General features: G+C 33.4%; 1 protein-coding gene across 1 annotated transcript in view; it reads left to right on the top strand.

Annotated features, from left to right (window-relative positions):
* The first annotated feature begins 194 nt into the window (after window positions 1-194).
* The window catches only part of LOC111048559 (DNA polymerase zeta catalytic subunit), a 72976-nt gene continuing 48400 nt past the window's right edge, over window positions 195-24770 (top strand). The window contains 8 exon segments of the mRNA XM_039432572.1: window positions 195-308; window positions 4836-5022; window positions 5820-5913; window positions 6652-6787; window positions 11613-11723; window positions 18485-18654; window positions 22141-22348; window positions 24052-24256. Coding sequence (XP_039288506.1) covers window positions 4919-5022; window positions 5820-5913; window positions 6652-6787; window positions 11613-11723; window positions 18485-18654; window positions 22141-22348; window positions 24052-24256 — 1028 coding nt within the window. The 5' untranslated portion in view covers window positions 195-308; window positions 4836-4918.

Below are 24770 nucleotides of genomic sequence, written 5' to 3'. Positions count from 1 at the left end.
TACAGTCATCCATAAAATGTTTGAAATATTACAAAAAAATCAAAAGGGCTTTGTTATTTGTTTAGCGCACCACGAGATGGCCCCTAGTTGTCTTCCCAAAATCATCGCCAACCAGTGGTCTTCTCGGTATGCACAATTGCCAAGGAAATTCAGTGGCTCAGCAATCAGCTGTAACTACACCCGTTCAGCGGTGTATTTTGCATTGTGAAGCAAAGAATAATAATTTGTGAAACGTACTGGAACTGGAAGATGTCTGATGCCTTCATTTGTATGAATTTAGGTTGTCTTGTCATGTCTTCCCGCCTGCTGTAAGTAAGAATTGACCTACCTTAAAGTTTGATTAATTTGTATAGTGTTTTTGAAATATTTTTCTTACTCTTTGATGATTGAAATAACTTGAGTTGTCGCTGTATCATCATTAATATTGTAGACTTTATTAGCACTTGATAGTCTATGTAACATTACGCTACTGTTATCACTAGTAAAGTTTGCATTTTAAATTTATCTTTATAAATCATCTTAAAATAGCAATATTGCCTGTATTCAATGATAATCGGGATCAGCAACTCCTTTGTTGACATGTGAAATGTTGAAAATAACTGCGTCAATTTATTTCCCGGGTAAACTGAAAAACGTGCTTGTATTTATAAATTATAGTTTAATGTAGCTTGATTTGATAAAATTGAACTATCTATATAGTTTCTAACTATCTATTCAGCTTTTATATCATATATGCATTCCCTTGGAAATAAATCAATTGAAATTATAGATTTTTATGCTCCATCAAATGTAGTGGTACAAAGAGCCCTGACATTCCTTGTAAAGTAACTTATCACATTTTTTAAATGTTGTATTGTTGGATATGCTATTCTTTGTTTAAAGCAATTGTTTGTTATTATTTATTGCATCATTCAATGTAATTAATTTTTTATCCTGTACGGTATTTCTTTTTACAAACTAAATTTAGTTTATTATTTTTAGGAAGACTTGTAAAAATTGAGTATTCTCTTAGCACCAAATATTTGGGCGTCTTAAACGCGCTGATTTTATAAAATTTGTTAGTTGTATGCTTTGTCTCTTATGCAGTAAACTGTACAAACAATATACATGCAATTTCTGAAAACATAAGATTTCTGTACAACCTTTGGTTTAGTTATTCCTTCAGTTTTCTTAATCCTATACACAATTATCCTCTTCACAATGTAGTACAGGTCTTCCCTTGTCCTTTCTAATTTTTAGCAAACAGTTTTTTTTTAATTGCCAAATTCAATTCTTGGCAAAATAACAATTTGGATTCTTCGGATTTCCAATGAAACTTGAACAATTGGATATAGCAGCATTTGATCCTCAACCTTGTGGGCTTCATCGCGTCCCCACCAACGATGTCTCAAACCTCTAAATCGAACAATACTCTGCTCAGCCAAACCTCAGGACAGTCACAATTCCTCCCTGCCATGCTTCTGCAGTTCCGGACAGCCGTGCTTCTTCCCTGCCAGACCTCCATGTCTGCAGAACCAAACAACCCACGCTTCCTCCCTGCCAGATAGCCATGCTTCTGCAGTTCCGGACAGCCGTGCTTCTTCCTTGCCAGACCTTCATATTTTATTTTTATTAAAATTTTATTGTCATAAACCAACATTGGTAATTGACAAAGTCACACATTAAACAAAATATAGATTACAAAATACATTCATTCAGGTACTATCAAAAAATTCGTTCAAACAATAAAACGGTCTTTCAACAAGCCAATTAAATAATCTTTTTTTGAAATCAACAATGTTAGCACATTTGATCTCTGTAGGTAACTTATTATAGATCCTTAGTCCTATGCTGTCATAATGCTTCATGCTTGTGGATAGACGTTGATATGGTATATCAATTTGATGTTTATACCTTGTATCATGAGCATGAATTTTGCATCTTGTCTTCAAATTAGGTAAGTTTTTCATTGTATAAAGAGTTACATCGTAGATTTACAAATTTATGACTGTTATTAGTTTAAGTTTCTTGAAAAGAGGTCGACAGTGGCTCAGATAGTCTGCACCTGATAAAACTCTGACTGCTTTTTTTTGCAATAATAATACTTTGTTCATGTGGCTGCTGTTCCCATATATTAAAATACCACAGGCAATTATGCTTTGAAAAAAGGCAAAGTATGGGTTCCTGAGATATTGTTCTGGAACTAAAGTTTTCAACTGTCTCAGTAAATAAATAACTTTAGCTAGCCTACCAGTAATGAAATTTATGTGGGGTTACCACGTCAACTTGGGGTCAAACATTAATCCAAGGAACTTGATACTATTGCTGTTGTTTAGTGTGTGATCTCTCTGGCTAAATGTCAGAAACTGAGATTTTTCTTCATTTAATTTGAAGCCATTTGCTCTGAACCATTTGGAAGCTTCTATTAACGTATTAGCCATATTCTTTAGTGTGTGTGCATCTAAGTGAGAATGAAGAAAAGTGGTATCATCAGCGTACAACACAGTCTTAACTATTGAGTGAGAGAGGGAGATCATTAATCATAATCACAAATAAGAGAGGTCCCAAAATTGATCCTTGGGGGACACCATACTTCACTCTGGCAAGATCTGATTTATTATTGCCCTCACATACAACCTGTTTTCGTTCACTAAGGTAGGATCTAAAAAGACTGAGATTCTTCCCAGTGATTCCATAAAATGCCAATTTATCCAGCAGGATATTGTGTTCCACGCAGTCAAATGCTTCGCTCATGTCACAGAATGTGGCCTGAGCAAAAGACTTACTCTCAAATGATTCGATCATAAATTTTATCAGGGAATCAAAGGCGTCAGTGCTAGATCTTCTCTTCACAAAACCAAATTGATGTTCTGATAACACTTTAATATTAATCAAATATTCGTATGTACATAACAATCTCTAGCACTTTTGAAAACACTGGCACTATCTGAATAGGTCTAAAGCTAGACGGTTCTTCTTTAGAAACTTTCTTATAAACCGGAACGACCTTGGATACTTTTAACACATTAGGAAAAATACATTTTGAAATGCAGATATTTATACATCGAGTCAGTGCTGGTACCACTGCGCCTGCAATACTTTTAAGAAGGCAACTGGATAGGCCATAGAAATCCTCGCTTTTAGATTGCTTTATATTATAAACCACTCTAGAGATAACTTCTTGTCTGACTTCATGAAAACAAAAAGTGGCATTATGCTCTTTATCAACACTTCCATTTAGCATTTCGATGGCTGATATGGATGGCTTCACTATCTTTTCATGGATATCATCAACCGATCGTATGAAATATTCATTTAAAATATTTGGCATTGGAGTGGTGAAACCTTGAGCACATTTACTTGAAGATATCGTTTTGATTATTTGCCATGCTTTCCTGCAACTGTTATTCGAGAACTCAATAATTGAAACAATAGACACTCTCTTGGCCTCATCTAATGACTTTTTGTACAGTGCTCTACATCTCTGATAAACAGTTATAGCATGTTCGGTACTGTATTTACTTTTTATATACTTTCTTTTTATTTACTTTTTATCATGTCTGCAGTACCAAACAACCCACGGTTCCTCCCTGTCAGACAGCCATGCTTCTGCAGTTCCAGACAACTTTGCTTCCTCTCAGCTACATGCTCAGGACTGAGGAGTCCCATTTGAGCTAGTGACACCCTCACTTGCTCCTGATTTATTCACTTATGCATACCCTAATGCATGTCATAACCACACACCCTATGTGCACACACTTTATCTGTGACTTCCTTGAGGCACCAGACAATGTTGCTTCCGACGGTCTGATGCTTCCAACTATTCATCTCTGATATTCTAGATCGAGAGATAGAAATACCCTTCTTATCTTGGCATTGTCATTGAATAACTTTTAATATTTAAAACCGTTTTACAATCAGTCAGATCATTCTCAATTCATCTATTTGATTCAGAAAGAAAATAAAATTCATAAAATCTTGTTTTAGTATTCATAAAAGTTTTAAATCAGTCAAACTAGGTTACAAGATCATTGACTCTAACCGCCTGTATTTCTTGTAAGTCTCTACATGTGATCAGATTCCCCTGTGAGTCAATCACTATAAATTGTGGCACACTAACAATGCTATACATATTTCTCAGAGCCGACCTAAAAGTCTCATCAGAGTCCAGAGCAAACCAATGGCCAGATTCTTCTAAAAGTCATCCAGCATCTTTTATTTTTTCCCATCAACACTATCATGAACAATCTCAAACAATTTGAAAATTTTCCTCCATTTTCTGTTACAAGTTTCGTCCCATATTAGATACAGATTCTAGCATACCTTCTTTGAGCCAATTTACCAACTCGTTGAATGCTTCCAACTCCATTTTTGATCTTGCTCTCGTTTTCATGCAAAACTTTTTTTGTGTAACAAGCTTTTAGCACAATTTCATAAGGATTCAATCCCATTCTGACATCAATTTTGTAAATGTGCTTTTGTAATTAACACTTTATTCATTAAAAGTTTACATTTATAAACAAGATAAAAACAAAATACTTCATCAATTTAGAACGTTCATCATAAACTCTCAACTAGTTATTTACTTGTAAACGTTCCTTGCTAAAACAAGTCACCTTGACAACGGTGCTCACATGATTAGTATCCATGTAGGGCTAGCCTACATCAATACGTATACTTATATTATAGTTACTATACTATACAATATAACTATACTTGTTCTTATTCAATATAGGTACCTCATTCTTTTAGAATTTCTCTGATTCATCTCTAAAGCATTGTGTATTTATAAATTCGATTCTATAATCTTCGTGTGTATCAATTCTAATGAAATAACAAATTAATTATTTTTACAGGTAAGAAAACGTGCCTGCACATTCATGGCGTGTTCCCGTACATCTATGTGCCATTTGATGGCGAATTGGACCCCAATCAGCAAATGTACCAACTGGCAGCAAGTCTTGACAAAGCTCTGAATATAGCTTTGGGCACAGCCAACTCAGCTCGTCAGCACATTTACAAAGTAGTCCACGTGAAAGGAGTGTAAGTTGAAGCATTAAAATCAGTCATCGTCGCCAAACCGCCCTACACTGTGGTGTCTGCTTCTTGCCGCCATTAGTGACTAGCATTGTCCGAACCCCATCTCACATGGACAATAGGCTATTTTATAGTAGCCAACAGCAATGGCTAGGTGTTCTTTGGCCAGTTAATAGAAGATAACTATTTACACATTCAACATTCAAATCTCTATTATACTAATCATCTTCGTTCTACGAAACATCAATATTCTACAAAATTCAATTTCGTCTGTTGATCTCTGAGTTATTTTTGTAACTTATTTTATAAGTAGATTCTCACCATATCAAAAAATGTGTCATATTTAAATTCGTTTTCATGACCGATGTAGGCTGATGATTGTATTGCTGCATGATTTTTTAAATTACTGACACATTGATTTTTCAAAATTGTAATGCGTCAAGTTGAGTGTGTTGTACTTGCATTGTGAAGCCTTCTTGCCTTGGAGTTGTGCATTAACCGAGTAGTGCCATCACAAGGCAGAGAACACACAACAAGTTGGACCAGATCATGAATATTTTTATGATTACAGTCACTTGATAGTTTGTCCAATATCATATTATAACGCAACAAATTCAATTTCCAATTTTTTACTCTATGCACCTGTCGATTATGTAGCTGAACTTCTATATATATCACCCTTTTGCTATCTTAGCTCATCTAAACTATTAATTTTATCCATTAAAACAATAATAGTATTCTTGATAAAGATATTCTTGAGTGAATAGTCATTGATTGCTTCATGTAAGTCATTTATTTTTCAGGCCATTCTACGGTTACCACGAAAAAAGCCACCAGTTCTTGAAAATCTATTTCTATAATCCCTTGATTGTAAAAAAAGCTACCGATCTATTACAGGTAAGTTACCTTTGATACATAAAAATAATGTATTGAACTATTTTATTTCTAGATAATTGGTCTGATGATTGAATAACTATTCAATCATCAGTCTTGTTCAATGAATCTACTCGTATTACTCTACTATATCAAACGCTACACATTAATACTATTTTATAAAATGTGGTTTACTCAAAATATTCCTTTTTGTCAAAAATTAAAAATAGGAAAACCGAAACTGTTGATACAAACATTACGGCAAAAATACTGTGAATGTAGAAAAACACTTCTATGTCCGTCCTTTCACAGGAGTTGCCTTTTAAACAAAAAGCATTAATCTTGAAGTAAGCATGAATTTTTCCAAATTCAATTACTTGCACATTGTTTCAAGAATACTTCAGTTAGCCTACATGATTCTTAAATAGTCTTCAATTTCATTATTTCTCGATTCCATATTTTTCTCGCTACAGATTGTACTCATTGTAGAAATTTAATCGGCATACGGGCTTACGACTCTACCTCCACCAAATACACCTAGCCTATCTGCAAATTTTTTCATCATCTTAATTCTCGTTGTTTTTTTCAAGAAATTTCGCTTCGTCTACTGATTATAATTGCAAAAATTTATATTTATCGTGGAATTATATTATTCGATTGTTCACTCCTTGACCTCCTACCTATCCTCGCATTTCCTTCTTCGACTTGAATAGAGATTTACATCTAAAATCTTGTATACAAGCTGGTATTTTCTTTTTATAGAATGGGGCCGTGTGCAATAAAATATTTCAATGTCATGAAGCTCATTTGCCCTTCATACTACAGTTTTTCATCGACTATAATCTACATGGAATGAGCTTCATTCAACTGTCATCCGTAGATATTAGAAAGGAACCTGGTGAGTGTTGAACTGTCTATCGGTTTAATTCCTTTTCCTTATTTCCATTTATCTTTCCTCCTCTCCTTACTCAACTGCCTAATTTACCAACTGCCAACCTTTCTTCTGTTTTTTTCCTTTTCCATATTCCTTATTCCTTCCCAGTTTCCATTCCACAATCCTTTTGTTTTTCTACGGGCTGATCTCTTATTCTTTGTGGTATCTTGATGACCATTCTTTCTCGTTTTTTGCATGTCAATTTTCTACAATTTTTGTCAAAAATTCTACAATTTTTCATTCATTATAAATATATTGATGAGTTACGCATTTTTTCACGAATTTCATAAATAATGAATACATTTATAAATGCTTATGCAGCCCGTTCTAAAAATAATTTTTTATACAGTTCGTCAATATTATTTAACCAAAAATATATTCATTCATCCCTTGCAGGATTAATATGGGGAAAAATAAGCTAAAACAACTCTTTCAATGAAATATTCTTGGAAATTATACACTCGGATCTCCTTTATTATGTGGCATGCTATAGGCATATGTCTATAGCATGTTACAAGCGAGTGTCTACTATCAGAAAGGTTGTAGAAAGGTTTTCGGGTGTAACATTTTTGTATTATTGTTCCTTTTTTGACTCATTCGTTTAAAGTTCAACCTCTGTTTTCAGTAGAACTTATCTATAAAAATTAGGTACCAATTTTCGTTATGGGCCTTGTGTTATTTTTTTTGAAAACGTTCTAGTCGTACTCATTGTATTAATCGTCTTGAAATGATAGATTCATTAATTAAGAGTGTTTTACATAAATACTTACTGTTATGAATATTTTTATCCTTGAACTAATTCTTCTGTGTGAAGCTGCCTGCAAACAGGGACAATTGTAGCTTTCACTAGCGGTGATTCTGAAAGAGTTGAAAATTATAGACCCATTAGTATTCTAAATGTAATAAGTAAAATTTTTGAAAGGTTCCAGAAAGGGAAATCTACTAAGACTGCAATAGTATCCCTTGTTGAAAGACTAATAGATATAATAGATTCAGGTGAGAAGGCAGCCGCAATATTTCTTGATTTATCCAAAGCTTTTGATTGTGTGAACCATAGAATATTATTGGAAATACTAAAAACTGTAGGTGTGAATGGTATAGAACTAAAATGGTTTGAATCATATCTCATAGGTAGAAACCAGTGTGTTGAGCTTACCAAGGTGGATGGGAATGAAATGGTAAAAATTAAATCTCAAAAACTGGAGGTCCAGGCTGGAGTACCTCAAGGCTCAATTCTGGGTCCCTTACTGTTTCTGTTGTATGTGGACCAATTACCAAAAGAGTTAAAAGATCACAGTGCTCTGTTGTTTGCTGATGACACATCGCTTATCTTTAACAATTATTTATTAGATAGTCTAGAAATAAATGCTTTTACTGGAGTACAGTCAATTGTCCAATTCTTGAAGCAAAGGCAATTAACAATAAATAGTAAGAAATGTCAATTCCTACAATTCAAAAGTAAATATAATTCAGTAGAGGATAGAGAAATAAATGTGTTTGTAGAGGAAAATGAATTAGACCAAGAAGAGAAAGTAGCATTCTTGGGAATTTTATTGGACAGGAAATTAACATGGCATCCTTACATTGAGAGGATATGTAATAAGATATCATCTGGGGTATTTGTCCTGCGGCAGCTTGCTAGGCTGAATGATAAAAAACTACTGTTAACTGCTTACCATGGACTTATACTATCTCATATTAGGTATGCTATTTTAGTATGGGGTAATTCATCTCAACAAAATATGGACAGAGTGTTCAAGATTCAAAAGAAGGCACTCAGATGTATAGAGAAAGTGAATAGGTTAGACTCTTGTAGGCCTTTATTTAAAAAGCTTGGTCTATTAACTGTGCCATCTTTGTATGTATATGAAGTTGTAATGCATGTGAAAACGAGTGGTGTGATCCAGAATTCAGATGTTCATGAGTATAATACGCGAAACAGAGCAGATTATCATATAATGTGTCACAATAGTAGGTTATTTGAACAAAAACCAGATTATATTGGTAGGAAATTTTATAACAAGCTACCTCAAATCTTGAAAAGTAATGATGATTTGAAGATTTTCAAAAAACAAATGAAAAAATATTTATTGATAAAGCTTTTTATAGTGTACAAGAATTCCTTTCAAACCTAAACTAGGTTGAACTACTTAGTGTTAGAATTATTATGTAATAACATGACTTGTCTTATACTCCATAACTGGAGTCTTTAGGACGTAATCTGAAAAAAAAAAACATCAAAAAATGTGTCATATTTAAATTTGTTTTCATGACCGATATAGGCTGATGATTGTATTGCTGCATGATTTTTTAAATTACTGACACATTGATTTTTCAAAATTGTAATGCGTCGAGTTGAGTGTGTTGTACTTGCATTGTGAAGCCTTCTTGCCTTGGAGTTGTGCATTAACCGAGTAGTGCCATCACAAGGCAGAGAACACACAACAAGTTGGACCAGATCATGAATATTTTTATGATTACAGTCACTTGATAATTTGTCTAATATCATATTGTAACGCAACAAATTAATTCAATTTCCAATTTTTTACTCTATGCACCTGTCGATTATGTAGCTGAACTTTTATATACATGTATGTATATCACCCTTTTGCTATCTTAGCTCATCTAAACTATTAATTTTATCCATTGAAAAATAATAATAGTATTCTTGCTAAAGAGATTCTTGAGTGTCTTTTGTGAATAGTCATTGAATGCTTCATGTTAGTCATTTATTTTTCAGGCCATTCTACGGTTACCACGAAAAAAGCCACCAGTTCTTGAAAATCTATTTCTATAATCCTTTGATTGTAAAAAAAGCTACCGATCTATTACAGGTAAGTTACCTTTGATACATAAAAATAATGTATTGAACTATTTTATTTCTAGATAATTGGTCTGATGATTGAATAACTATTCAATCATCAGTCTTGTTCAATGAATCTACTCGTATTACTCTACTATATCAAACGCTACACATTAATACTATTTTATAAAATGTGGTTTACTCAAAATATTCCTCTTTGTCAAAAATTAAAAATAGGAAAACCGAAACTGTTGATACAAACATTACGGCAAAAATACTGTGAATGTAGAAAAACACTTCTATGTCCGTCCTTTCACAGGAGTTGCCTTTTGAACAAAAAGCATTGATCTTGAAGTAAGCATGAATTTTTCCAAATTCAATTACTTGCACATTGTTTCAAGAATACTTCAGTTAGCCTACATGATTCTTAAATAGTCTTCAATTTCATTATTTCTCGATTCCATATTTTTCTCGCTACAGATTGTACTCATTGTAGAAATTTAATCGGCATACGGGCTTACGACTCTACCTCCACCAAATACACCTAGCCTATCTGCAAATTTTTTCAACATCTTAATTCTCGTTGTTTTTTTCAAGAAATTTCGCTTCGTCTACTGATTATAATTGCAAAAATTTATATTTATCGTGGAATTATATTATTCGATTGTTCACTCCTTGATCTCCTACCTATCCTCGCATTTCCTTCTTCGACTTGAATAGAGATTTACATCTAAAATCTTGTATACAAGCTGGTATTTTCTTTTTATAGAATGGGGCCGTGTGCAATAAAATATTTCAATGTCATGAAGCTCATTTGCCCTTCATACTACAGTTTTTCATCGACTATAATCTACATGGAATGAGCTTCATTCAACTGTCATCCGTAGATATTAGAAAGGAACCTGGTGAGTGTTGAACTGTCTATCGGTTTAATTCCTTTTCCTTATTTCCATTTATCTTTCCTCCTCTCCTTACTCAACTGCCTAATTTACCAACTGCCAACCTTTCTTCTGTTTTTTCCTTTTCCATATTCCTTATTCCTTCCCAGTTTCCATTCCACAATCCTTTTGTTTTTCTACGGGCTGATCTCTTATTCTTTGTGGTATCTTGATGACCATTCTTTCTCGTTTTTTGCATGTCTTGTGAATATTTTCACAAGAACGCTACAATTTTTCATTCATTTTAAATATATTGATGAGTTACGCATTTTTCACGAATTTCATAAATAATGAATACATTTATAAATGCTTATGCAGCCCGTTCTAAAAATAATTTTTTATACAGTTTGTCAATATTATTTGACCAAAAATATATCCATTCATCCCTTGCAGGATTAATATGGGGAAAAATAAGCTAAAACACCTCTTTCAATTAAATATTCTTGGAAATTATACACTCGGATCTCCTTTATTATGTGGCATGCTATAGGCATTATGTCTATAGCATGTTACAAGCGAGTGTCTACTATCAGAAAGGTTGTAGAAAGGTTTTCGGGTGTAACATTTTTGTATTATTGTTCCTTTTTTGACTCATTCGTTTAAAGTTTAACCTCTGTTTTCAGTAGAACTTATCTATAAAAATTAGGTACCAATTTTCGTTATGGGCCTTGTGCTATTTTTTTTGAAAACGCTCTAGTCGTACTCATTGTATTAATCGTCTTGAAATGATAGATTCATTAATTAAGAGTGTTTTACATAAATACTTACTGTTATGAATATTTTTATCCTTGAACTAATTTTTCTGTATGAAGCTGCCTGCACACAGGGACAATTGTAGCTTTCACTAGCTTCCGCTGGAACACAGAATTTGAAATCTCCAGAACTGAAATGTACATGTCATTACCGATTGCGCGTTCCCGCGACAGCTAGTGGAGCTACTATTGTCCCTGTATGTAACGTGTTTTAGTAGTAGACCTTATTACAATTTTATTTAAAATATAATGGAATTTGAATGAAAATAATAATATTGATCTAATTCTGTTCTTAGGATCCATGCATTCTAATCTAGAATGCGATGTAAGGCTGGCAAAAACTACTTACTGTGAATTGGAAGTCGATGGTCTCGCTAGCGATATTTTGAATCAGAAAACAGTCTCAGGTTAGTAAAAAACTATTTTTGGCAGAACTAAATAGAAATTAGGATTCTATAGATAAGAACTAGATATAAAGATAAAAATATAGAAATAGATAAAAACGTTAGTTTCATAATAATAAATCACTTTATGAAATAATCATGGCTAATCCATCAACCAATATTTTTATCCATCAACCAATACTTTTCATTTCAATAGCCATACTGTGCTTCAACAAGAATCTTAAGTTGTGAAAACTTCACTTGTTTTCGGATTAATGTTTTCCCATCATGAAATATGTTTTGGTGGAAAATACCAATACCCTGCTACATTGCTGCTCAAAATGTTTGTTTTTTTTTTGAAAGAGTGACGATATTGACAGTATTGGTCTCACTAACCTTGATATTGACTTCCAGCCTTCTTCACTTGTTTTCTGAATAATTTTTCTTCATCATGAAATATTTTTTGGTGGAAAATATCAATACGTTGCTGCTCAGAATGCTTCTTTCGGAAAGAGTGATGGTAGTGTCACTAACCTTGATATTGACTTTCTGGATGTTGCTTCAAGTCAGATAGTCTCAGAAGGCGTCTGGTAGAGGCCAGGAGGTGAGGTTTGATCAGCTTGGCGGTTCCTCCGTCACGCACGTTTCTCGTTGCCTGGTTGAAAAATACACTGGCTGGCGCCTTTATCTCTCCCCTGACGAAACATCCTAATAGGAGATGGGGTGAGCGACTGCTTGACAGCCGAAATCGCTCCCCTGCCTAAGGGTATAAGGGATATGAGGTTTAGGGGTAAGGTATAAGGGTTATGAGGGTAAAGGAATCTTAGGTGAGCGCGGTAGGGTAGGTAACAGAGGTATGCTCACCGAGAAGTTGCCTAACACCCGAAATGAACAGCATCACAATAACCGTGGGGGGGGGGGCTACTACCGTTCTCCGCGCACTAGGGTAGAGAAGAGGTTTTCGACTGTCTGCTCTACCGCCAGGACCGCTGCGAGTGTCACGAACACTAATGCCTCGAGTTCCGTAAGCTACTCCTGTAGTCAAAGAGGATCAGCTCTAACTTACAATTTCACGAGGAATGAAACCGACTGATTGAATTTCAGCCACCAACCCGATCACGAGTTCACTACAGAGCCTCCTGTAACGAGAGGAGCTCAAATCTATCTTTCAATGTTCAAGAAGCTGCTTCTCTTCAGCTGTTATCTCCAAAAAGGAGAAACAGTGGGGATGCGTATCAAAAATATTTCTTCATTTTAAATCAAACTCCGAGATAGTCATGCGTTTTGACTCTCTGTCCTTCGTCACAAAACACATTGTGACAGTATTCACTTTGGAATGACTGTAGTCGACTAGTGGCCCCGGGTTCGATTCACTAACGGCCATGATATTTTTCAGGACACTCACGTGTTTCAGATGATCGCCTAAACAGTCATTAAGTCATGTTAGAGGCCCTGACATTGGCATGGTGCGACCTGAAAACACCAGACTGAACAAGCCAGGTCACTCGATTTATATTTTTTTCAATTTTGAAAATAGGTTATTAGTTAATACAGTTAACATGATATTCTCAAGGAGGTTTTATTTCATTTATTGACAAGAATACGTAGTGGAAGAAAAAATAGACATGACCCTTACTATTTCTGCAACAATTTTGAAAATATAGTCCAAATCTTAAGGCTATGTCCAAATTTCTGTAAATGTCAAAGGTTTTCCCACTTCAAGAAATAATTCGGAAGAAACCAATGGTAGCTATTAATATAATTAATTATAGTTATCAGATATCAAATATCAACATCACTAAATAACAATTTATTAATATTTTTCAATGATTTATAATAATATAATTAAATATTTATATTCATTCATTGATATTGAATACATCATATCAAAGAATAAACTTAGGGCCTGGACTTACAGAGTCCAGGACTAAAATGAGCGCTCGGGTCTAAATCGACTTTCTGAGTCACGATGTTATCTTCTAAACTCCGGGGTCTACTAAGTTATTGACTTATTTGAGTCCAGGACTCTAACGTAGTAAACATGACGGAAATTCACAATATTTTGCTGTTATATTGTTGGCATTATAGCAAAACGAAAACAGCTGATAGCAGCGGGATAGTTCAAATGAGCATTCTCTCCAAACTATTTTGTAAAATTATTTTGTGAAAAGCTGAAATAGCTATTTATGTATTAAGATCGTAATGCGCGACTTTATCGCTCGGGCAAAACAGTTATCACGCGACGCGAAGCGGAGCGTGATAATTTTGCAAGAGCGATAAAGAAGCATTATGCGCGAATTACATACAAACATTTTTCTACAACTGCCCAAACCTGTTAAATCACTTATATCTGGTGGAGTTAATAATTTTTCTATTCAATCTATCATTGACATTTGTAATGCAATTGATGTTCTAAATTAGCTGCTGCAATAAAATATTTTGAATTTTGACTTAATTTTGGCGAGCTGCTTATCATCAGCTGATTAGAGAGTGTAAAGAAACTCTTCTGCGCATGCGTGAATGATTAGCAAGCTAAAGAAAATCTACTGCGCATGCGCAGATGGTTAGCGAGCGAAAAAGTAGATTCTCCTCAGAAATAAGCTGTTTTACTAGGAGAATTGAGTACTCTATGTAAATTCTTTTTTAGAAAAATACGTTTTTGCAACACTGCACAGAAAGCAGCTGTTTTCCAGTCCCTATGTAGATCTGAAAGACATTGTTTGCAGACGACTCACGTCTCACGGCAGAACAGGTTTCTTTCCGGCTAAGGCCGGAAAGAGTACCCTTTCAGGCCGCTAACATGGAACTAAGAAAGGTGAAAGAGAAATGGTCTTTAGCATTGGGAGCTAATGTATCGGATTTTCGGATAGATATTCCAAGCCAGGGCGGAGCTTAGAGATGACTTGAATAGAACAGACCAATCAGCATCTCGGGATCACAGCCCCAGAACAAACATTAATGAATAAAAATGAACATTCCCAAAGTAAATAAATCCGTAGTTAATAAGTCATCCGCTAGATCAGGCGAGTGTCAACTTTCTTCATCTGAAGTAGCCATTATTTCAGTTCGAATTTCAAATCAAACTAATTCAGCATTCGCTTTGCAACCATTTTTATTCAATTATTTATTGTTGATTAGCGCATTCCAAATTTTCAAAAATTCTTGAAGACGATGATGCCCGTGAAATTCCAAGTGAAATTTTAAAAGAATCAGAAATCCTGACTGCAAATCTTCTACCAGAAAAATCAAGAGTTAGGTACATTAACGAGTATTCTTTATTGTGTAAGTGGCGCAACAATAGAGACATAAGAAATGTGAACGATGATATTTTATTAGTTTATATGTCAGAATTGCGAAAAATATCATACGCGACTCTCTCAGAAAGGTGTTAACGATATTCGGGTAACATATTAACTATGGATGCCGAAAGTGATTGTTTTCTGACCAGGCCGGTAAAATGTTTACGGCCGTAGGGCTGTAAAATAACCTTGAAGTCAGCTGATTCTGGTTTGATGTGTACGTTTTTACAAAATAGTTTATGAGACGGAATCAGTTTATGCAACTAGAGTTGAATAAAGTATTTTGCAATAAGATACTATCATTTTATTTGGATGACTGAAATACAAATAAGATATTACAAACTATTCAGATTCAATTTTTAGAGTATAATAGAATCCAACCTCTAACCTCATAGTGCTGCGTTTATCACGAAACCTGGTGGATAATTTTGGAACTTCTTGGGCATTATACTTGGTGCTGAACGTTTTTACAAATAGTTTATAAAACGGAATCAGTCTATGTTTCTAGAATTGAAAAAAGTATTCTGCAATAAGATACTATCATTTTATTTGGATTAATGAAATACATATAATATATATTATATTAAACTATTCAAATTCGATTTTCAGAGTAGGATAGAACTCCTAACCTAAACTTCCACAGCCGACGACGATAAGCATTGTTGACATTCAGATTGGCCAAATTTCAAGTGAGCTAAAACAGCTGATCAAAAAACTTCATTATTTGTGTTTATTTTTCAAGAATCGAAACATTTATAACATCAGAATAAAAAATAAAAAACTTGGACAATTTCCTGATATTCAGATTACCTAAGATTTGCTTGAGCTATGACCTTTCAGTTTTGCTTTCGGAAGTGCCTAATAAACAATATTATATATATATATATATATATATTTTCTAAATTTAATAGTATTTCCTATAATATTAATTTTTTGAATATAAATCCCTTAGAAAACATATTGTTTTATTTTTTCGTGTGGCGAAAAATAGCGTTCGCACCACGGGCAAAAATGTGCTTCTCGGCCTACGGCCTCGGCCCATTCAAAGCAAAACCTAACCTTTTGAAAGATGAATGACTAAACATTTTATTTTTCGTTATGCTATTATTGATCATTGATAAAAATTTCATTAGGCTATTAGCCCAGTCAATAAAGGTTTTTTCGATCCGAAAATTAAATAAAAGCTGAATCTTTTACCATCGATAGAACCCTCCCAGAGGGTCATTCTCCCAAAAGTCCCAGGAAATCCACTTGGAGCTTTCCCCCCTAGCCACCCTCAAAGTTGAAAAATGCAGTTAATCACGGAAAATCAATTATCTCTGTACCCATTGATCGGAAACAGTTCTATTGTAAGCCATTCAATTCGTTACATTATGGACTACAATACTAGTTATATTTATTTTTTCAATAAAATTAACAGTTTTCTTGATAAAATAATATATTTGTAAAAATTTAGGGGGTTTGCGATTTGATTTTTTTGTTTTCTTCGATTAACTTCAAAGCAAGTAGTTTTAAAGAAAAATGAGTCGAATAATTAATGTAGCCACTCTCATTGCGAATCCATTGATGTATATTGTTATGTATTTGCGATTCGATTTGACGCCGTGGAAGGGGAAACAGTTGACGCAGAACGGCGCGGCTGACTCTCTTAGCCATAGTAAACAGCAAACTGGAAATCAATTATCTCTGTACCCATTGATCGGAAACAGTTCTATTGTAAGCCATTCAATTCGTTACATTATGGACTACAATACTAGTTATATTTATTTTTTCAATAAAATTAACAGTTTTCTTGATAAAATAATATATTTGTAAAAATTTAGGGGGTTTGCGATTTGATTTTTTTGTTTTCTTCGATTAACTTCAAAGCAAGTAGTTTTAAAGAAAAATGAGTCGAATAATTAATGTAGCCACTCTCATTGCGAATCCATTGATGTATATTGTTATGTATTTGCGATTCGATTTGACGCCGTGGAAGGGGAAACAGTTGACGCAGAACGGCGCGGCTGACTCTCTTAGCCATAGTAAACAGCAAACTGGAAATCAATTATCTCTGTACCCATTGATCGGAAACAGTTCTATTGTAAGCCATTCAATTCGTTACATTATGGACTACAATACTAGTTATATTTATTTTTTCAATAAAATTAACAGTTTTCTTGATAAAATAATATATTTGTAAAAATTTAGGGGGTTTGCGATTTGATTTTTTTGTTTTCTTCGATTAACTTCAAAGCAAGTAGTTTTAAAGAAAAATGAGTCGAATAATTAATGTAGCCACTCTCATTGCGAATCCATTGATGTATATTGTTATGTATTTGCGATTCGATTTGACGCCGTGGAAGGGGAAACAGTTGACGCAGAACGGCGCGGCTGACTCTCTTAGCCATAGTAAACAGCAAACTGGAAATCAATTATCTCTGTACCCATTGATCGGAAACAGTTCTATTGTAAGCCATTCAATTCGTTACATTATGGACTACAATACTAGTTATATTTATTTTTTCAATAAAATTAACAGTTTTCTTGATAAAATAATATATTTGTAAAAATTTAGGGGGTTTGCGATTTGATTTTTTTGTTTTCTTCGATTAACTTCAAAGCAAGTAGTTTTAAAGAAAAATGAGTCGAATAATTAATGTAGCCACTCTCATTGCGAATCCATTGATGTATATTGTTATGTATTTGCGATTCGATTTGACGCCGTGGAAGGGGAAACAGTTGACGCAGAACGGCGCGGCTGACTCTCTTAGCCATAGTAAACAGCAAACTGGAAATCAATTATCTCTGTACCCATTGATCGGAAACAGTTCTATTGTAAGCCATTCAATTCGTTACATTATGGACTACAATACTAGTTATATTTATTTTTTCAATAAAATTAACAGTTTTCTTGATAAAATAATATATTTGTAAAAATTGATTTTTCTCTTCAAATTTCACTCATTTTTGAAACATCATAACTCAGTACTCATTGGAGATAGAGAGTTCCGAATGATCTCATTCTATTCAGAATTTTATAATCTAAAAAAAGGCGAGAGCAAATTTTTCTGTCCGATTACGATATTTGGCAGAAATAGCTGAAAACTGGAAAATGAGCCGAAAATACGAGGTTTTTGGGCTATCCTGTATCTAGCACAAGGAAATTTTGCATGAAGAAATTGGTTCTGGACTTCTTATGTACCCAAATAATATATTGAAAAATCAGAACTACAATATAAATTGCATGCACCAATATATATATAGTGACTGGACTGGCAAAAAATTGAATTATGTTTAGGCTGTTTCAGTGTGTCATATCCTTATTATTGTCTGTAATTTTATGCCGATGGTTTGGTAGTCAATGAACAATTCTGTGCATACTACTATGATTAACCATAATAATAATAATTAGTATCTATGCTTTTCTACCAGCATTTTTGTCAATTTGTGCGATTGTTAAAACATTTGCTCTTCTCATTTACAAGTATCGTTGTTAATGTTTAGAAGGAGAGGTGGCGAATCCAGGGTTGGCGGGAATTTGGAGTGAAGAAAGGCTGAGGAACGAGGCTGATGCGAGCCAGCTCAGTGAGAAGCAATCGCAACAGAGAACGGCCAACAACAAAACCCTCAGTGAAGTTTTGCTGAGGCAGAGGCTCAGAGAAGCACTTAATGAGGTAGGTGATTATAAGTTGGAGAAAATCCAAATTAATGATATTCTTTATTAAGAAAATCTTTTAAGGCCATTCTAACTCATATCCTAAGTATAATAAAAATGAAACTCACTATACAGTACAAATCAATGTTTAAGTGCCGGTTGCACAGAAACCGGTTCAATTTTAACCGTGATTAGTTTCACGAGAACTAACCAGAGAAGCCGTCTTATCAAAAAGGCCTTCTCTGATTGGTTCTTCTGAAATTAATCACGGTTAAAATTGAACCGGCTTTTGTGCAACCGGGCCTCAGTGTTATAAATCTGTTTGTTTTTTATTCATTTATGGATATAAATAAAATATTACAGTATTTTGATTATGTATAATCATAAAGAAAATATAGCATAAGCATTGCTATGTTAAGCTGACTACAGACGACTTGAGTGCCATGAACAATAAGCGCATTTCACCTTCGATCAGCTGATGCTATCCTTATTTATATTATGTATGTAAACACATCATTGTATTCTGTAAGATACAAAATATAATAAGCGTGGTGTCAGCTGATGAAAAGTGAAATGCGCGTTTTCGTGGCGAATAATTCTGTAGTAGCAGGTAACCCTGCTCCGCAAGGGTGTAATTAAAAACTTGACTAACTGAAAAAAATTTGACCTACTGAAATTTTGAAAAATTTAAAATAGGCCTATAACCGTCCTTGGTAAATTAGGAATCTATATGGAAAATTTCAAGTTAATCAGTCCAGTAGTTCAGACATGATGATGCGTCATTCGTAAATTTTCTATCCTGTAACTAATCATCTCCTTTATTATATTATAGATTATATCTTTTTCTATGGTATATTGTACTGTTGAAAAACTTCTCTCATCCGAATTTGTGTGAGTTGATGACTAATAAAATATTAATTCATTGAATGAAGCAAACAAATACAATATTCAGGAAAGACAAAACAGGCTATTGCCCTAAACTTCTATTTTTTAATTTTGTCTCAAATAGACCAAATAGGTTATGTCCATATCAATTTTTACACCAAACAAACTGAAAATTCCACATCAGAATTAAACTATCAATTTTAAATATGGATAGGTTGATAACAAAACTTTCGAAAAAATACAAAACAAACCTTGAATTATTATAATATAGAATTAACACATAATTTTTTTTCAAAAATAGCACCACAGCTTTTACAATATTACTATAAGCACATTATTCAACTGAATATTCTATTATCTATACATTTTACTTTTATATTGACGAAATCGGGCCAATCTGGTTTCTAGGACCTTCAAGCCTACATATTCAATGTAGGTTTAATGGTTCATTAGAAAGATTCAATAAGTGTCTTGGAAACCGGGACTCAGATTAATGTATGCTATGAATTAAATAAAAAATAATTATTCTTCATTTATACAAACATTTTTTATTGAATGTGTTTGAATGTGAATAAAATTAAAGATTTAGTTAAAAAAGTATTTCAAATTTGTAATGTTTAGCAAAAAATTTAATTTATGTAATTAGAAGATGTAAATTAGTTCTGTTGAGGTGATTTAATTGCACTGAATGATAGATAAGAAAGGCATCTATTAATAAACTATTTATCTTGTTGATTGTGACGCTCCTATCAGAAATACCTGGTTGAGCTGTTCAGTAATTGATTATTTATTATCTCAGCTTGTAAATAATCATTCAGGAAACTGCCTGGAAACAAACATATTTTGTTGTGTTCACTACGATTAACGATGGAGTACGAAATAATTCAAAATTTCATGATTTTTTATGAAATTGAGGTACGAGTATAAACCAACAAGAAAATAATATTAATTTCTGAGTTTTAGAAATAATTAACAAAGTTATCCATGATGAATTATGCATTTTCTTGAAATTTCCTGTTGTTTAATCCATTGTAAAAAATGAGTAATTTGTAACGAATTTTATGAAACTCGTTTATTTATCTATTTATACATTTAAAATCCACAAATAATATGAATGACCATTAACTTTATGTTAATTATTTATTTATTGAATATGAGCGGAATAATTGCAGAAGCAATAGATCCAATTAACAAATTTTGATAGATCTAATCTTGCTTCTACAGGTGCGGCAGCGAAACTTACTTTTTTTAAGTGAATAAACCTTTGTATGAATCAGAAAGTTTGTATTTATTTTTTTTGTAATGTAGACACATATATAAAGTTTTGTTTCAATTAGTTTTGGATACCAAATCAGGTAGGTGACGTCCCCCATTCTCCATACACTGAGTAAACCGATTTCTGGCGTTTTTCATGACTCCTGCCAGCATTGCAGGCGTTATGTTAGCAATTTATCCCCTGATTGGTCTACGACATCAGCTGACTGAATGGCGTTAACTTCAAAAAAGGAATTTCTACTGCAGCTCTCTGTATAACGAAACTCAATTTTACTAGCTCAAAGTAGATTTTTATACTACCCTACCTGTAGAATTGAATAAATTATGCAAGTTTTAACATACATTTTACATTTTTCGTTTAAAACGTGTCTTAGATTTGCCGGAATTGATAGATTTTCATATTCATTTTTTATTCATTACTGTATAGAAATGCAGATAGGCAGAAGATTTTCTCCAAAGAAACTATTACTTTTCAAATAACAATAAAAACAAAACAATATTAGCCTATCAAGGATGACCTGTGTGAGAGATACAGTAAAAACGAATGGTTAGAAAATTGATTTAATTGAAAAGGTGATGATTGATACCTTCTGAACAATATTTGAAGTATAATATCGTTGAGTCTAAAATTGTGATTAAGGATAAAACGTGAGGGGGGATAATAAACCCCAAGGATAGCTAATAGATATTGCTTATTTGTGGTTTGGAGCTCACCTAAAGCATTGTTCCTTTTATCTTTCAATTTCAATTTCAATTTTTCAATTTATTCACAACACACAAAAATTCAATGAGTAAAAGCAATATACAACAAATCAATAACAATAACAGTAACAATGATATTAACACATTAAAAGACAATAAAATCTATCTCATACTTATCAATTAATACACTGTTGATGAATAAATAGATATCTGAATAGACAAATCAGATAATTCCATGCTTTTCTAACTCCACACCGTTGCCAATTTTTTCGTAGGCTACAAAAATGAACCAATAGAATATTTAATCTCAATCAGGAAAATTAATAATTAAATCACGTAAAAATATATTTACTTGATGAATAGAATATATTTACGACATAATAATAATTATTAATTAATATAAGAACCAACGACTAATATTTTATAAGATATACGGGTATGACTTCAATCACAACTTCAATTGATGACTTGAATATATCTGCTTCATTGGCACTTTACCTCTCACTTTTTCATCTCTCGTCATTTATTTTATTTTCATTTCGTGTGTCATTTATTTTCATTCATTATCTCGTCATTTTATGTTATGTTATTCTTATCTATGTCATTCTTCAGATAATTCTTGATATTTCTGTTGATTTTACAGCTGAGTGGTAAAATTTCTGGAGGAAGTGTGAGCACAGTTCTGTACCCTATCGAGTCAACTCCAGGAGATGCCATCCATGATGCATCGATGGTGGAAGCATCCATGGGGGCCTGTAACATCTGCACTGACCATGAATCGTCCACATTTGTGCCCAACTTGGATGACTCAGTTATTGATGAACAATTGGTGTTATCGCTCTCCCAGGCTCGTCAGTATTTCTTCTCTAATTTTATTTGTGTATTCTAGAGTAGACAATCAGCTCTCTTAATTTGATAGATCTTCTAGGAACTTGAAAAGTTTCTTCCAGTTCTTCTCAAGAGTCCTTGATAACTTTCAATACAATGAACAATTTTTAAAATCTTGGACCAGATTGCTATAAGCTATATTTAAATTCAAATTTCATTTATTGTCCAAGAAACATTATAGTAAATTATTGTATAGACACTGTTAATCTACATGAAAATTACACAACTTAACACTACACATGAAAAATTATCACATCATTCCATACTGGCTAACCTAATGCTAAAATACCGTACTGATCTAAACTATAAAAACATTTCTTCAATAGGAACTTTTTAATTTTTCTAGGACTAGTGCATTGTTTTGGATGGTCTTCTCCAATTGGAATGTAAAGTGTATGCAATCAGGGCTACTTATTTTTATTTATAAAATAGCATTATAGTACCCTTTTTTGAAATTAATATAAAATAATAGATTAAAAACACAAATTGAAACTACTAGTTTCGATGTTCCACATTTTCTTCTTCTTCTTCTTTCGGCATTACAGCTTACAGCTCAGCGTGAGTTTTAGCCTCTTCCACTATTCGCCTCCACACCAAACGGTCACCTGCTTTCTGCTTCCAACCTCTTACCCTCGTCAATCTAATATCTGCCTCTACTTCATCCAGCCAACAATTTCTTAGTCTGCCTTTTTGTCTTATCCCCTCCAATCTACCCTTATCCTCAATCTACATTTTCTCTGTTCAGCCATTCTTTCTAGGTGCCCAATTCATTGTAGCCTCTGGGATTTCATGTGTCGTACAATATCTCTACCCTGGAAAATATAATGTATTTCTCGTTTTGTCTTCTGTCTCCATTCACCTCCTCCATTAATACCTGCAGAGATTCTTCTAACAAGCTTTCTTTCAAATATCCTGAGCTTGGATGCATCCGAGTTTGTGATACTCCAGGTTTCCGCCCCATTTGTTAGTAAAGGTCTCATCAGTTTCCTGTGCAATTTCAATTTGGTCACTCTAGATATGGCTCTGGAGTTTATGAGCTTGATATTTGCGTAATAGGCACAATTCCCAGCCATGATTCTTTGTTTTATTTCTTTGCTCACTTTATTGAAGTTATTCACATCTACACCCAGATAAGAAATGCTAACAATTTTGAATGTCCACCCATCTACTGCAAAGTCATTCAGCGTGCGTCTATTCAAATGTGTTCCACATCATCATCAGGTTTTAAGAATAAATTTTCAAATGAACGTTTTACTAAAACTTTATCAAGTAAAGTTTATTATTTCAAATTTATTCTTAAAACCTAAAGATGATGTGGAACATCGAAACTAGTAGTTTTAATTTGTGTTTTTAATCTATTATTTTACATTAATTTAAAACAAGGGTACTATAATGCTATTATATAAATAAAATGTAAAGGATGCTATATTTTTAGTCAATCAAAATGTAAAAAATAGTTGTTGTTGTACCCTCTAAGTATCAATTTCTCAACTCAATAATGACATTATTATGTAGTTGATTCTCGAGAATGAATATCTAGAATGTACTCGATGTATTCGAAAAGCGAAACGCATTGAGCCTGTAGACTATAAGATATTGACTACTAATACATAGGAATGCTATAAACCCCATTTCCCTTATAATGGTATGACTGTGGTTGTTGCAGCTGTCAATATACAAGATGTGTCACTACTTGACATGATGCAAGGTCTTGCCGAGAGGGGCGCCGAATCGTATGAGGGGGAGGGGGAGGGGTCGAAAAGTGGCACAGCTCTGCTCAGTCAGTCGTTCCACTGTTCCAATATGGAGGCAGACAGCGTTCTAGCAATAATGCAGCCGGCCGTCGATTCTCTTGCAGACCATACTACACAGTGAGTCAGCCTAACCTAACCTAACTTTGCTTAACTATGTTTCTAAAAACACACATTTATTTTTGTCGAATCCACTTTATTAAAATTAACAAACAGAACCTAAGTTTCGTGATGAAACCAACACACATCTTCAGCTGTACTGTTTTGGTTTCAACACGAAACTGCAGTTCTGTTAGTAAATCTAATTAATGTGGATTTGACAAAAATGAAAAGTTCCACATCATTAATGCATATTCAACAAATTTCATTTCTTATACTAAGTAAATAAAACACTTGTATTGCGACCGACCTTAATATTAATCATTCATTTGTTGATACTGTATAGAATTTTTAAATTTGATTATGATTTGGTTTCTTCTAGTCCAACGGTTCAATTAATTAGAGGAAGCTAATAAGATGAATGTATATAGATATTCATAAATACAAATAAAAATCTCATATCCTTTTTTTGAATAATTTTATCACAACATGTTTCAACATTCATGCCATTTTCAAGTTGTGTTAAAATAATTAA

Source organism: Nilaparvata lugens, chromosome 7 (genome assembly GCF_014356525.2).
Source record: "Nilaparvata lugens isolate BPH chromosome 7, ASM1435652v1, whole genome shotgun sequence".
Lineage (NCBI taxonomy): Eukaryota > Metazoa > Arthropoda > Insecta > Hemiptera > Delphacidae > Nilaparvata > Nilaparvata lugens.
Note: the sequence above shows the minus strand (reverse complement) of the source record. Positions and strands in the feature narration are given on the sequence as shown.